Genomic DNA, 13479 nt, shown 5'->3' with positions numbered 1-13479 from the left:
TTTATACAGGTAACGAGCTGAGATTAGGAGTACTCCCTTTAAGAGAGAGCTCCTAATCTCAGCTCGTTACCTGTATAAAAGACACCTGGGAGCCAGAAATCTTGCTGATTGATAGGGGATCAAATACTTATTTCCCTCATTAACATGCAAATCAATTTATAACTTTTTTGAAATGCGTTTTTTTTATTATTCTGCCTCTCACTGTTAAAATACACCTACCATTAAAATTATAGACTGATAATTTCTGTGTCAGTGGGCTAACTTGCAAAACCAGCAGGGGATCAAATACTTTTTTCCCCTCACTGTATATATATATATATATATATATGTGTGTGACTTAAAACGTCGTTTGCATTCAAAACATGCCCCCCCCCCCTCAGGCACAGCCATCACATTGATTTTATTTAGCACCAGGCACAGTATTTTGTCAACCAATTGTTTTTAATGTATTTCACTTTGATTTTCAATTACTATTATTACGTTGTTAAACGGTTTTCCATTTAAATAAGTTATTTTAATGTGTGTATATATATATATATATATATACACACACACACACACACACACACACACACACACACACTACCATTCAAAAGTTTGGGGTCACATAGAAATGTCCTTGTTTTCCATGAAAACATACATGAAATGAGTTTGAATAAGAAATATAGACATTGACAAGGTTAGAAATAATGATTTTTAATTGAAATAATAATTGTGTCCTTCAAACTTTGCTTTCGTCAAAGAATCCTCCATTTGCAGCAATTACAGCCTTGCACACCTTTGCCATTCTAGCTGTCAATTTGTTGAGGTAATCTGAAGAGATTTCACCCCATGCTTCCTGAAGCACCTCCCACAAACTGGATTGGCTTGATGGACACTTCTTGCGTACCATACGGTCAAGCTGCTCCCACAACAGCTCAATAGGGTTGAGATCCGGTGACTGTTCTGGCCACTCCATTACAGACAGAATACCAGCTGACTGCTTCTTCCCTAATAGTCTGAGCTGTACTTTGGGTCATTGTCCTGTTGTAAGAGGAAACTGGCTCCAATCAAGTGCCGTCCACAGGGTACGGCATAGTGTTGCAAAATGGAGTGATAGCCTTCCTTCTTCAAGATCCCTTTTACCCTGTACAAATCTCCCACTTTACCACCACCAAAGCACAACAGACCATCACATTGCCTCCACCATGCTTGACAGATGGTGTCAAGCACTCCTCCAGCATCTTTTCATTTGGTCTGCATCTCACGAATGTTCATCTTTGTGATCCCAACACCTCAAACTTAGATTCGTCTGTCCATAACACTTTTTTGCAATCTTCCTCTGTCCAGTGTCTGTGTTCTTTTGCCCATCTTCATCTTTTCTTTTTATTGGCCATGCTGAGATATGGCTTTTTCTTTGCAACTCTGTCTAGAAGGCCGGCATCCCGGAGGCGCCTCTTCACTGTTGACGTTGAGACGAGTACTATTTAATGAAGCTGCCAGTTGAGGACCTGTGAGGCGTCCGTTTCTCAAATTAGACACTCTAATGTATTTGTCCTGTTGCTCAGTTGTGCACCGGGTCCTCCCACTCCTCTTTCTATGCTGGTTAGAGCCAGTTTGCGCTGTTCTGTGAAGGGAGTAGTACACAGTGTTGTACGAGATCTTCAGTTTCTTGGCAATTTCTCGCATGGAATAGCCTTCATTTCTCAGAACAAGAATAGACTGATGCGTTTTAGAAGAAAGTTCTTTGTTTCTGGCCATTTTGAGCCTGTAATTGAACCGACAATTGCTGATGCTCCAGATACTCAACTAGTCTAAAGAAAGCCAGTTTTATTGCTTCTTTAATCTGCACAACAGTTGTCATCTGCGCTAACATAATTGCAAAAGGGTTTTCTAATAACCAATTAGCCTTTTAAAATGATAAACTTGGATTAGCAAACAACGTGCCATTGGAACACAGGACTGATGGTGGCTGATAATGGGCCTCTGTACACCTATGTAGATATTCCATTACAAATCAGCCGTTTCCAGCTACAGTAGTCATTACAACTTTAACCATGTCTACACTGTATTTCTGATCAATCTTATGTTATTTTAATGAACAATTTGCTTTTCTTTCGAAAACAAGGACATTTCTAAGTGACCCCAAACTTTTGAACTGTAGTGTATAGATATATATATAAATCAATATATAGAGATTTGTCCTGATCGCCCCTCCCCCGATCCATGCCACGTGCTGTTTTGAAGACAAAGGGTGGTCACACCAAATATGGATTTGATTTAGATTTTTCTTCTGTTCACTCACTTTATATTTATCAATTAACTAAATGCAATCTATTAACATGTATATTTTTGAAAGCATTCTTACTTTACAGCATCTGCCTAAACACCTGCCTAAAACTTTTGCACAGTACTGTATATATTTTTTTTTTAAATCTAAGGAAATCATGTTTACAAGGAAGTGCAATAAACTTTTTGTGTCATACACTGTCTGCCGCATGACCCCTTAGACAGACAGACAGAGACAGACTGACAGACAATGCAGTGAAACAGTGAAGGGCAGTACAGATAGAATATTTTCTTAAAGTTGCTAAACTCTTATTGCTGTTATAATGAATAAATGCATACATCAACAAAAAACATTTATTGTGAGAAAAGTAATCATCATAGGGCTCTGGCTGTTTTCTAGTGGCGTAATTAGCACTAATTAGTTAATTCAGTGTATCTGAGGAAGCTAATTAAATGATGTGTGTGTGTTAGTCAGTCTGTGTCAGTCAGTGAGGCTGACTGAAGAAGAGCCCCTGCAATACCTGTATAGCAGCCTTGCCCGCCCAGCAGAAGCAAAACAAAAGACACCATACGAGAGAAAGAGAGAGAGAGAGAGAGAGAGAGAGAGAGAGAGAGAAGAGACAGGAGGCAGGGAGGCAGAGAGTGAGGGAAGAGGGAGCAGGAGGGGGAGAGGGGGAAAGAGAGGTTATTTTGGGCATTGCCAGAGCCCTGTGTGGTGATGCTCTGTCACTGAGATGCAAATCACACTGCACTTACATGTGGGTGTGTGTGATGTACTATATTTCACTGTATTTAACAGTGTACTGAAGAGTACTGTACAATACTGAACTGCATATTACCACACTGTAAGGCATTGTGCTATCTGAACTGTACTGTACTGCTTCTGTAGTGTGGTGTCTGTACTATACTGTCTGTAGTGTGCCGCGTCTGTTCTGTACTGCACGTCTACGGTGTGTGTGCTGTGCCTGTATTGTACCAGACTAGACTCTGCTGTGTCTGTACTATACTGTCTGTATTGTACTGTGCTGTACTGCATCTTTACTGTACAGTGTGATTGTGCTGTGCCTGTATTGTACTGGACTACACTGTGCTGTGTCAGTATGTGTCTGCACTGTGCGGTGTCTGTGTCTGTATACCTCTATCTGCCTGTAGTCGCAGATGGCTTTGACCGGGGTGGTGCTGGGCAAAGTGCTGTCTGCGTCCCGTGGCCTCAGCTGGACAATGGACTTCGCCCGGCCAACCAGACTGGCCACTGTACTCCGGTACTGTATGAGCTGCTCCTTCTCCTCCTGTGAGAGAGAGAGACAAAGAGGAGGGGTGGCAGGAGATGGGGAGGAAAGGAAATGGAAAGAGGGAGAAAGAGAATGGTGAGAGGTAGAGAGAGAGAGAGAACCGGGATTAGTGACACACGAATTTGCACATTATTAATAGTGGAATTTAGGTGACATTAGGTGACATTCACCAGCTTCCCAAGTAAACAAGCAAACAAGCACATGACACAGTGTGGGAGCTGTGTCCGTCTGTCACTGTGCATTAATCTCTTCCCTGCAGAGAGGCAGGGTGGAGCCACTGGAGACAGACGCACACACTGACACAAACGCTCCCACACTCTCACACATGTACGCATATATGCACACACATCTGAAGACAACACACATTGCTTGCAGTCTGTCAGCTCAACAGCAGGGGGCAGAACACTAAGAAAACCAGAGCTCTGAGGCAGAGAGAGAACGAGCGATAGAGAGATAGAAAAGAGAGAGGGAGACAAAGACACAAAGAGGCAGAGATGTACAGACAGACATTACCATAGAGTCCTGCAGCAGGTCCTCCAGTCTGGCCAGCCGGCTGCCTTTGTCACTGGAGTACTGTCGCTTTATTGTGTCCCTCAGAGAGCGCAGCGAGTTCTCACACTCCCGCGCATCACTGAAGAACTGTACATGGAGAGAGGGAGGAGAGGGAGGCAGAGAACCGTGTCACTGCACAGTATAATATAGTACAATCCAGTGTCATGCCCTATAGTACAGGGTGACCCAGTACAGGCCTGTATACAGTACTGCAGTGCACTTCAGTCCTGTACTCAGTCCAGTCGTGTACAACAAAATACAGCCAATTACAGTCCAGTCAAGAACAATACAGTACAGTACAGCCCAGTACAGTAAAACCCAGTCCCAGTATAATGTACCTGGAAGTAGGCAGTGTTGTCTCGGAGGTGCTGCTCCACACACAGACACAGCTGTCTCACCCACTGCCACTGTGTCTGCAGAGCTGCACTGTATGCCTGGGATTCGGGGAGTGAGAGAGAGGGAGAGGGGAGAGATGAAGCGAAGGAGAGAGACTAGCTGTAAAAATGAACTATCAATGCTGTGGAGAGCTGTTCCAGAATGTATTCAAAGAGTTCGGAAGTGTTTGGTACAGTTTGGGAGAGTTCGCAGGATGTTCCAGAACCCGTCCTGAAGCCTCACCTCTACTGTCTGTTTGGCCGGGTGGTTCTCCTGGCACAGGCTGTCAGCTGTTTCCTGCAGGGAGCACATCACTTCCTGCTTCTCTTCCAGCTCCGCCTTCATCTCCTGGGAGAAAAATTATATGTTGTAACAGTGAGAGAAGAAGTGAATCAAGTCAAATCACCCAAGTATAAGATAAACAAAGACTCCCCCCAAAATATTAAAATGTAACCAAACTCAAAGAATTACACGTCAGTGTGGCTTACAGGGTAGAGCTATGTCAGTGTGTGTGTGACTCACAGTGTAGAGCTGTCTCTTGGCCCCGGTGCCGGGGTTGCTGTGGCCCCAGTCGAAAGCCAGCTCCTCCTCCTCGCGTTCATTCAGCCAGATCAGCTGGGCTGTGGCACGGCTCACTAGCTCCTGCAGGCTGCACAGACTGCGCAGTCGCCATGATGACGTCTCCTGCAGCCCAGAGACACACACAGTGCAGGTTAAACACTATACGCACACATGCACATGCACACACGAACACACACGCACGCACAGTCACACAGACGGACACACAGTTCCTCACCAGTAGTTTACAGTACTGATGCTCCAGCTTGCCAAGAGTATCAGTGTAGCTGCTGTGGAAATTGGGAGAGATTTTCGACTGCAAGAGAGAGAAGAGAGAGATTCCATGTCAAAGATCAAACCTGTATTTATCTATTAGTATATATAGCAAATTTTGTTATGAATTATTATTGATTTTACAGCTGTGTGTCAAACTGCTGGCAACACAGCTTCTAGAGAGAGAGGGAGGGGTATGTGTAGTGATAAACAGTTATTAAAACTGCATACAATTCCAAATGGATCAATGGTCACTGACTCACATGTAGCATGTGTTTATACTGTACAGTACAGTGTGTATACATTATGTGTATGTTCTGTACAGTAGTGTGTGTGTATACAGTGTGCATGCCGTGCCCATTCAGACGGGCGTGTCACCTGGTACTGGCGGGCTTCTCTCAGGCTGTCCTGCAGCTCCTCTACAGTGCTATGCACAGAGCGGTGCGTCTGCAGCTGCTGCTCCACCCCGGGCAGGTCTGAGCCCCACTCTGCACGCTCCAGAGACACCTGGCAGACAGGGAGAGGGTGGGTTAAACACTAGAATTTCTCCAGACAGGAAGAGACAGGGTTAATGGTCTCTCTCTCACCATCCTTCTCCATCACCACAGCTTGTGGATGAAGCGCAGACTGGCCCCTTCTCCCCATCACCCTCTCCCATCTATATCTCCCTCTTTCCCTTCGTACCTGCGTCTCCTCCACCCATCCCAGCAGCTCGTAGATGAAGCGCAAACTGCCCTCATCCTCAGAGGAGGAGAGGGACAGCAGCTCTGCGCGGGACAGAGGCCGTCTGAGCCGAGCTCCCGCCGCGGCCAGCAAGGTCTGTGCCCCCAGCGCAAGGGCCAGCCCACCGCGGCCCAGGCCCCCCCGCTCCCCGGGCAACCCCCCAGGAGCGAAGTGGCCCTTCCTGTACACACTAGAGCACTGTAGGCGCACCGACACCAGCTCCTCCTGCAGACACGCAACCCTGCGACAACAACAATACAGCACAACTGAGTGAACAGGTTCATGTAAACACACACACACACCTGCACTGACACCAGCTCCTCCTGCTCACACACAACCCTGCAACAACAACACAACACAAATGACATACATCCAACTATGCAAACTCTCACTCACACACGCACCACAGCACAGCTGCCAGACATCAATGCATGCTTGAATTCCCTTCACATCTCTCCTCCCACCCTCTCCTTCTCTGCTTCCGTTTCCTCACGCTCTCTCACCGGAAGGCCAGCTCTTCCATCTGGTAGTATCCCTCATCTCTCAGGATCTGTGTGTCGATCTGCAGCTGCTTCAGCAGGGTCTCACTGTCCTGCAGGTAGCTGCCCACCTCCCCCTCACTGCACACGGTCTCCCCCCGCTCCAGCCGGGACACATCCTGACAGGGGGGTGGGGGGAATGGGAGAGAGGGAGGGGACAGAGATTATAAGTATTCATGTGTAAATACAGACAGACAGAAAGACAAAGATAGAAAGACAGACTCACAGCCTGCAGTGTGTTCTTGGCCAGGGTCAGCTTCTCCTCACAGTCCAGAGCTGTGTTCTGGATCTTATTGGCAATCTGCAGCAACAGCTCCAGTCTGGTTTAGAGAGAGAGTTAACTTTTACATTTTTACTTTTCAATACATGAAATGTATTATTTATTTTGAAGTTATTATAATAAATATAAATTTCCATTATAATAAATGCTTAAAAGACCAGAGGATCCGCAGGTTCACAGGATCCACAAGATCAATAAAGTACCCTGCACAAACATATGTATACAGACACACCTGGGCAATTGTCAAGTCTAACTGCTAAAGAACATTTTAAATAACCCCCCCATAATTGCCCCACAGTGACTGCCTCACCTCTCCACGGCTGGCCTCAGGGCCTTCTCTCTCTCCAGCATCTCCAGTATCAGTTTGCCCCAGTCCTCCTCCAGGTCGTTGGGGTGCAGCCCCTGGGGTAGCTTGATGCGCCCAAACTCCATCCACACCTGGGGTAAAAAAGAGAGCGGGCCATTCAGACTGGTCTGCAATGCACTGTACTGTACTGGACTTTACTAGACTGGACTGCAAATGCACTGGACTGGCTTAGACTATACTGGGCTTGATTTGACGGTGGTGGTATGGAGTGGTCTGTGCACCCCAGGACAGATGACGGTAGAGGGGCTCTCACCTGCAGCAGCTTGTACAGATGCTCAATCCGGCCTTTCTCCAACTCCTTCACTGGGATCTCTGTCTCCTTAAAGTGTACATATTCATTGTAAAGAGCCTGAGAGAGAGAATGGGGGTGTTAATAATAATAATAATAATAATAATAATAATAATATTTATAGCCCTAACCACTACTACACACTGCTGCCCACACAGCATGTACAGTCACACCACTACACACGGCTGCTCAGTCTCATTCATTCTCACTCACAGACTAAATCAGGGATTTAACTGTGCTGGTTTAGATTGAACTGCATTACATTATACTGAACTGTATTGTAATATATTGCCTTGTATACTGACCCGTATAGCTCGACTGGACTGAAATATGTACTGAACTCTATACTGATTTGTACAGCACCATTGCAATAGACTTGTCCTGTACTTCGCTGCGGTGTACTGTGTTGTACTCTAACACAATGCACTGTGTTGTGCAATATTGTGCTCCAGTGCATTGTACTGTTCTGTATCACTCTTCCTCACTCCCTTGCTCTCACCTTGAGCTCCACGGGGTTCTGAGTGAAGTTCTTGTCAGCCATGCGGGCCGTGTTCTGCCGGGTCCACTGCTGCAGCACTGAGAACCGGGTCTGGTACTCTGCCCAGCGCTGATCCACCTCCTGAAGAGAGGGGGAGACATTATAACATCCCTTAATTAACCCCACCAAGCCTTAACTTTGTGTGTAGTTGGGGGGGCGGCTAATAACCAAAGAAGCAATTCAAGATGTTAATTAGTTAGCCAGTACTGACGTGTGCGCCAATGCCATCACCACTCTCAGGGACCTTAGGAAAGGCATCATAGATGGAGGAGACGTATGTGATGACAGACTTCTCATCCGGAGAGGGAACATCAACGTCTGATAGAAAAAAAGAGCGAGAGAGCGAATGAGAGGGGGAAGGTTAATATTCCCCACATTGTGAGAAAACCAGAGAGAAACACAGACAGACACACACAGGCACATAGACCAAGACTGAGTACCAGTTACAGACAGATGGACAGACTCACCCTCACTGTCCAGCAGCCTGGTCACCCCCAGTGACTCTGCGATCTCGAAGGCCTGCTCCAGGTTGTCATGGTTACTCTGCCTCGCCACCACCTCCATATCGATCAGGTCCGGCCTGCACACACACACCCACACACACACACACACACACAGTGTTAGGGTCAGTGTTGGAGTTCAGGGACAGATCTGTATCGGTGCAGGTTGGCATTAGAGGGCAGTGCTGGGGGTCAGGGGTCTGACCTGTATCGGTGCAGGATGGCATTGAAGACCCGGCCATCACTCCAGCTGGAGGTGAAGTTGCTGCAGCGCAGGCCGGGGTAGCCTTCCGTCGCCTGCTGGCACCACAGCAGCAGCCGCTCTTTGGCGGTCAGGTCCCCACTCTCCCCGCTCACATATATCTCCGATATCTGACATAGACAGAAGGGCAGGGAGAGAAGAGAGAAGGGAGACCACAGCAAAAGACATTAGAAAAATACACAATCACAAATGACCAGAAATCCCACAACACTTGACTGCAGATGGGAAGCCAATAACACACAAGAAGTCCTGCAGTCAGAGACCCACGAGACAATATGACCTGAATGCCCTGCTGGGACTGAGACCTCAGGGGGTCGAGACAGAGACGCACTTCCTGCAGCCCTGCACCTCGCACAGATGCACACCGCAGGCTCATGCATCGGGAGACCTGTCCCCTGAACCACAGAACCTCACTGCAATCTCACACACAGGTTGAATAGGAATTGGGAGAGAGAGAGTGAGAGAGAGACTCCCTTCAGCTTTAGATCTCCCTATCGCCATCAACATGTCTCCTCTTCTCTCCCTCCCCTCTTCACCATCTCCTCCTTTCCCTCTCCTTCTCATTCTGCCTTCCTTCTCCAGCTCTATCATATTCTCTCTCTCTCTCTCTCTCTCTCTCTCTCTCTCTCTCTCTCTCTCTGCAGGGTGGGCTGGCTGTACTGCAGCTCTCCACACAGACAGATTTGCATATCCTGTCCCACAGCACACACAGCTGCCCCTATGGTCATGGTGATATGATACAATCAGTTTACAACAGCTTATAGAACAATACATGAGTATGTGTATCTGTGTATCTGTGTGTGTGTGTGTGTGTGTGTGTGTCTGCTCCACTATTCCTCCCCGAGACTCATTCTGATCTAATTAGTGACCTCATTAAGGGTCTCCAGAACAGTCAGAGTTGTTAACAGAAAACAGAGTGGATCCTGCCTCCTGGCTCCTCACACCAGCCACAGCCTGTCACAGCATCACTGTTTGAGGAAACACAAGACTCTCTCTGTCCTCCTCCTGTCTGTCTCTCTGTCTGTCTCTCTGGCTGTCTCACTCTCTCCCTCCCTCCCTCCCTGTCTGTCTGTCTGTCTGTTCTAAAATCTCAGTGCAAAGATTTTGTAAGAGCATTATCCTCCCCTTTTCTCCTCTCCTGCGTCACGGCTTACATCTCCTTCCTTCCTCTCTCTCTCTCTCCCATCCCTCACACCCCACCCATCACCTCCTCCTATTCCTCCACCACCACACCCAAAAGAAGAAATGAGTGACAGATGAACGGAGAGACTAAGGAAATGAGAGGAAGAGATAAAGATAGGGGGGAGGAGAGAGAGAGAGACAGAGAGAGAGGGGAATACTCACACTGAACTGACACACAAACACTCTCACACAGATGCACACTAATTAAGATGCTGCACTACTGTGGGCACACTGAATGACTGCCCAACCCACTGACACACTGATACACTGGGCTGACCCCTCACTGACACCCCAGGCTGCAGAGACACAGTGATACACTGCTGTAAAAAACCCACCTTGAATGCTGCCACTGCCACTCCCACTTTCTGTTTGTGTCTGTTTGTCTGCATGTGAGTGTGTGTGTGTGTGTGTGTGTGTGTGTGTGTGTGTGTGTGTGTGTGTGTGTGTGTGCACAGACCCTGACCTGAGAGGGGCGAGCGTTGGGGTATAGGCTCTCTCCAGAGGGCGACAAGGGGCTCCCCAAAAATGATGAGTCCAACACCTCTGAGGAGCTGCTGGTGAGTCCCCAGTCTAGAACTGCACCCCCCAGCTCAGGAGAAGTCAGTGCGAGATCGCTGGCGTACCCCGAAGACGGAGGGAGTGTAGCATCAGCAGTAACGGTGGAGGGGGGAAGGGGTGTGGCACCCGAAAATGAGCAGGAGTCATCAGGGGTTAAAGACGCATCTTTAGCTACTAAGGAGGAGGGTGGGGGATATGCTGGGATTTCTCCCTGGCCCACCCTGGCACCCCTAAATGCCAGCTGCAGCCTGGGCGTACTCTGCACCCTCAGCTGACTGTCACATTCCGGGTGGAGATTACCCTCAGGGTGCCCCTCCCCCCTCTCTTCGCTCAGCCGCACCCTCAGGACCTCCCCTCTTTCCTGGGACAGCTGGGGAGCCTGCCGACGCACCTCCACACCGCCCCCCGCCGCTGCCCCCTCCTCCTCATCACCCCACAGCTGCGCCCCCAGACTGGGGTATACTGTCCTCACCACGCAGAGCCGGCCGCCCACCTCCCGGATCCTGACCACGCTCCTGCTCTCCACCTCCGAGGAAAAACTCAGAGAGTCCTCTTCCTCCTCCTCCTCTTCCGCCTCATACCCCTCTGTCTCGGACTGTATCAGCCAGGGCCTCTCTAGCACACCCTGCAGCCGCTCCCGCACACGATACACCCTCCCACCACCAGGGGTGCTGCTGCTGCTCCTGCCGTTCCGCTCACTACTGGTCTGGATCCCATTGCTGACACCAAAGCTGCCCTCACTCTCACTCTCTGGCCTGTACAGCCCCCCGCTCCACACAGGGCTGGGTTCTGGAGACAGTAGCACTACTCTGTGCACACTCGGCACCGCCTCCTCCTCCTCCTCCTCCTCCTCCCTCTCTTCTTCCTCTTCCTGCTGTTGTGGCCCCTGCACTCCCAGAAGCCCCCCTGGCCCAGCGCTTGCAGCATGGTCAGGGTTGGAGTCAGGATAGGATTGGGCGTACGGTCGCAGTTTTTTGAGGACTGGGAGGGAGGTGTCCGTCTCTGTGACTACCTCACTGTCCTCCTCAGGAGCGGCAGCACCTTCCTCATCCAGTCTGCGTTTCGCCATCTCGTTCAGCTCCCCCAAGAACACCACCCCATCTCCGTCCTTCTCTCTGTCGTGCTCCCTCCCCACAGTCCCCTCTCCCCACTCCCTCCTCGTCTCTCCATCCCTCCCTGTCCCTGTCACGTCGCTCTCTATTTTTTTGGCCTTCCTTTTGCGTTTGAAGCGGAGCCTCTTTTTGGGGGACAGCGGCGGGGCCACCCCTGATCCCACCTCCCTCTGCTGCTTGACACAGCCCAGAGAACTGCCCATTGAGAGAGAGAGAATGAAACACAGAAGAGAGAAAGACAAGTTAAAGAGGGAGAAGAGCAGCTGTGAATTTAGAGAGCGAGAAGGCGATGAAGGAATGAAAGGATATGTTAGAAAGATGAGGGTGAGAGACAGGGAGGAAGGAACAGGGGCAGAGAGGGGGAAGCAGGGAGGGAGCAAGATAAGAGATAAGAAGGAGGAGCACAAGGAAGAGTGAGTAAGAGAAAGAGCTGGACAGAGACAGGGGGGAGGGAGGGAGAGAGAGAGAGTGTCTCTCACTCAAGGGCTGTGTCCACGGGTACAGACAGACGCCACACACTGCCCAGAGGCTCTGCTATTCATTTGTTCAGTCCTGCTACTGCACACCATCACCCTCACAGTCACACAGAGAGAGACCGAGAGTGGCTGGGTAATGCACCACTGGCACCCGTTACTTTAATTCCTTTCGTTGAACTGTCTGTGATAGTATAACTGACGGCGTATTTTTGCAGACGCAACAACGCAACAACTGGTTGCAGCTCTTCTGCTACTGTTATGTTATTATAAATGCATATGATAGTATTACTGCTAAGGCGACAATAACACTCCTATCCTTTTATCTGCAAATGCTGATACTCCAATGTTATTATTATTCAGGGGGGTGAAAGATGCACTATTGTCCTGCCTATAGCTCTTTCTCTCTAGCCACCACCCTCACAATCTGTCAGCCCACAACACATCCACACAAATACACACACAGCACAACAAATCAGAATTCTCAAAATGCTGCAGATGAATGGGACAGGATAGGACTGCAGTGCAGTCTCTCTGTCAGTGTCTCTCTCTCTCTCTCTCTCTCTCTCTCTCTCTCTGCATCTGTCAGTTTCCTTCCCAAATTCCCTCTCCCCCTCCCTCTGTGAGACCAGTGCCTCAGTCCAGTTTGGTTCTGCTCGGCCCAGTGTGGTTCTGCTTGGTCCAGTATTAGTCCGCTCTGCCCTATCACAGTCTCCTGCTGACACATTCCATCTTTCTTCTCTGAGCAGAAACTGGCGATCACACCGTCTGGCTGCGTGCTGTCAGTCTGGGTGCAGACATCCAGATGTTACAACAGCAGCAGTAATAATAACACTAACACTTATAATGACGATGATAATAATCCCTCCTCTTCGCTTTATTTCGGCAGCAGGTGTCTTCGCTGATTATATCCTGTGCGTTTGTCCGTTTATTAGCTTCTATACATTTTAAAATAAAGAAATACGAAACCTCGAATAGAAATGTGGTGTGTCTGTGCTCCGCGTCTCTTGTTCTCGCACAGTCAGCAATCCCTTCTCCTGACCTGCTCCTGCCCCCTCCACCACCACCTGCCCTGTGTCAATAAGGCCTGTCAATACAGTGATCAATACTCTGTCTGCGCCTTCACCATCACCATCACCTGCCCTCCCCCTCCTCCTCCTCCTCCTCCTCCTCTGCGTGGCGCTGCTGGCCCTGGACTTCAGTCACCCGGCGTGGTTCCCTAAATAATCACCCAAGAGGTCTGCGCTGCTGCCTGTGTTATTATAACTCTTCTCATGAATGTCAGTCTTATTCCTGTAGCTCCTCGTCTGTGTCCCCTTCTCCTGAGATCAGCGTCAC

The 13479-nt window shown here is 49.0% G+C and overlaps 2 protein-coding genes across 14 annotated transcripts in view; both read right to left on the bottom strand.

The window, feature by feature from the left end:
- Nucleotides 1-13479, bottom strand: part of LOC136763300 (microtubule-actin cross-linking factor 1) — a 129576-nt gene that overhangs the window by 76984 nt on the left and 39113 nt on the right. For all 13 annotated transcript variants that reach the window (XM_066717195.1, XM_066717203.1, XM_066717198.1 and 10 more), the window contains exons 6-21: nt 8760-8926; nt 8522-8634; nt 8266-8372; nt 8016-8135; nt 7481-7576; nt 7171-7298; nt 6807-6900; nt 6545-6699; nt 6003-6282; nt 5697-5825; nt 5284-5361; nt 5010-5171; nt 4731-4835; nt 4451-4546; nt 4074-4199; nt 3405-3557 (exon numbers count right to left, since the gene is read on the bottom strand). In XM_066717195.1, coding sequence (XP_066573292.1) covers nt 3405-3557; nt 4074-4199; nt 4451-4546; nt 4731-4835; nt 5010-5171; nt 5284-5361; nt 5697-5825; nt 6003-6282; nt 6545-6699; nt 6807-6900; nt 7171-7298; nt 7481-7576; nt 8016-8135; nt 8266-8372; nt 8522-8634; nt 8760-8926 — 2109 coding nt within the window. The remainder of the gene's footprint in view (nt 1-3404; nt 3558-4073; nt 4200-4450; nt 4547-4730; nt 4836-5009; nt 5172-5283; nt 5362-5696; nt 5826-6002; nt 6283-6544; nt 6700-6806; nt 6901-7170; nt 7299-7480; nt 7577-8015; nt 8136-8265; nt 8373-8521; nt 8635-8759; nt 8927-13479) is intronic.
- Nucleotides 10030-13264, bottom strand: LOC136763510 (uncharacterized). Its single transcript, XM_066717562.1, has 2 exons — nt 10815-13264; nt 10030-10085 (listed from the first exon to the last, which is right to left on the bottom strand). The coding sequence occupies exons 1-2, from the start codon at nt 11869-11871 to the stop codon at nt 10030-10032; spliced, it is 1113 nt and encodes a 370-aa protein (XP_066573659.1). The 5' UTR covers nt 11872-13264.

This window comes from Amia ocellicauda, chromosome 11 (genome assembly GCF_036373705.1).
Source record: "Amia ocellicauda isolate fAmiCal2 chromosome 11, fAmiCal2.hap1, whole genome shotgun sequence".
NCBI classification, from domain to species: domain Eukaryota; kingdom Metazoa; phylum Chordata; class Actinopteri; order Amiiformes; family Amiidae; genus Amia; species Amia ocellicauda.
Note: the sequence above shows the minus strand (reverse complement) of the source record. Positions and strands in the feature narration are given on the sequence as shown.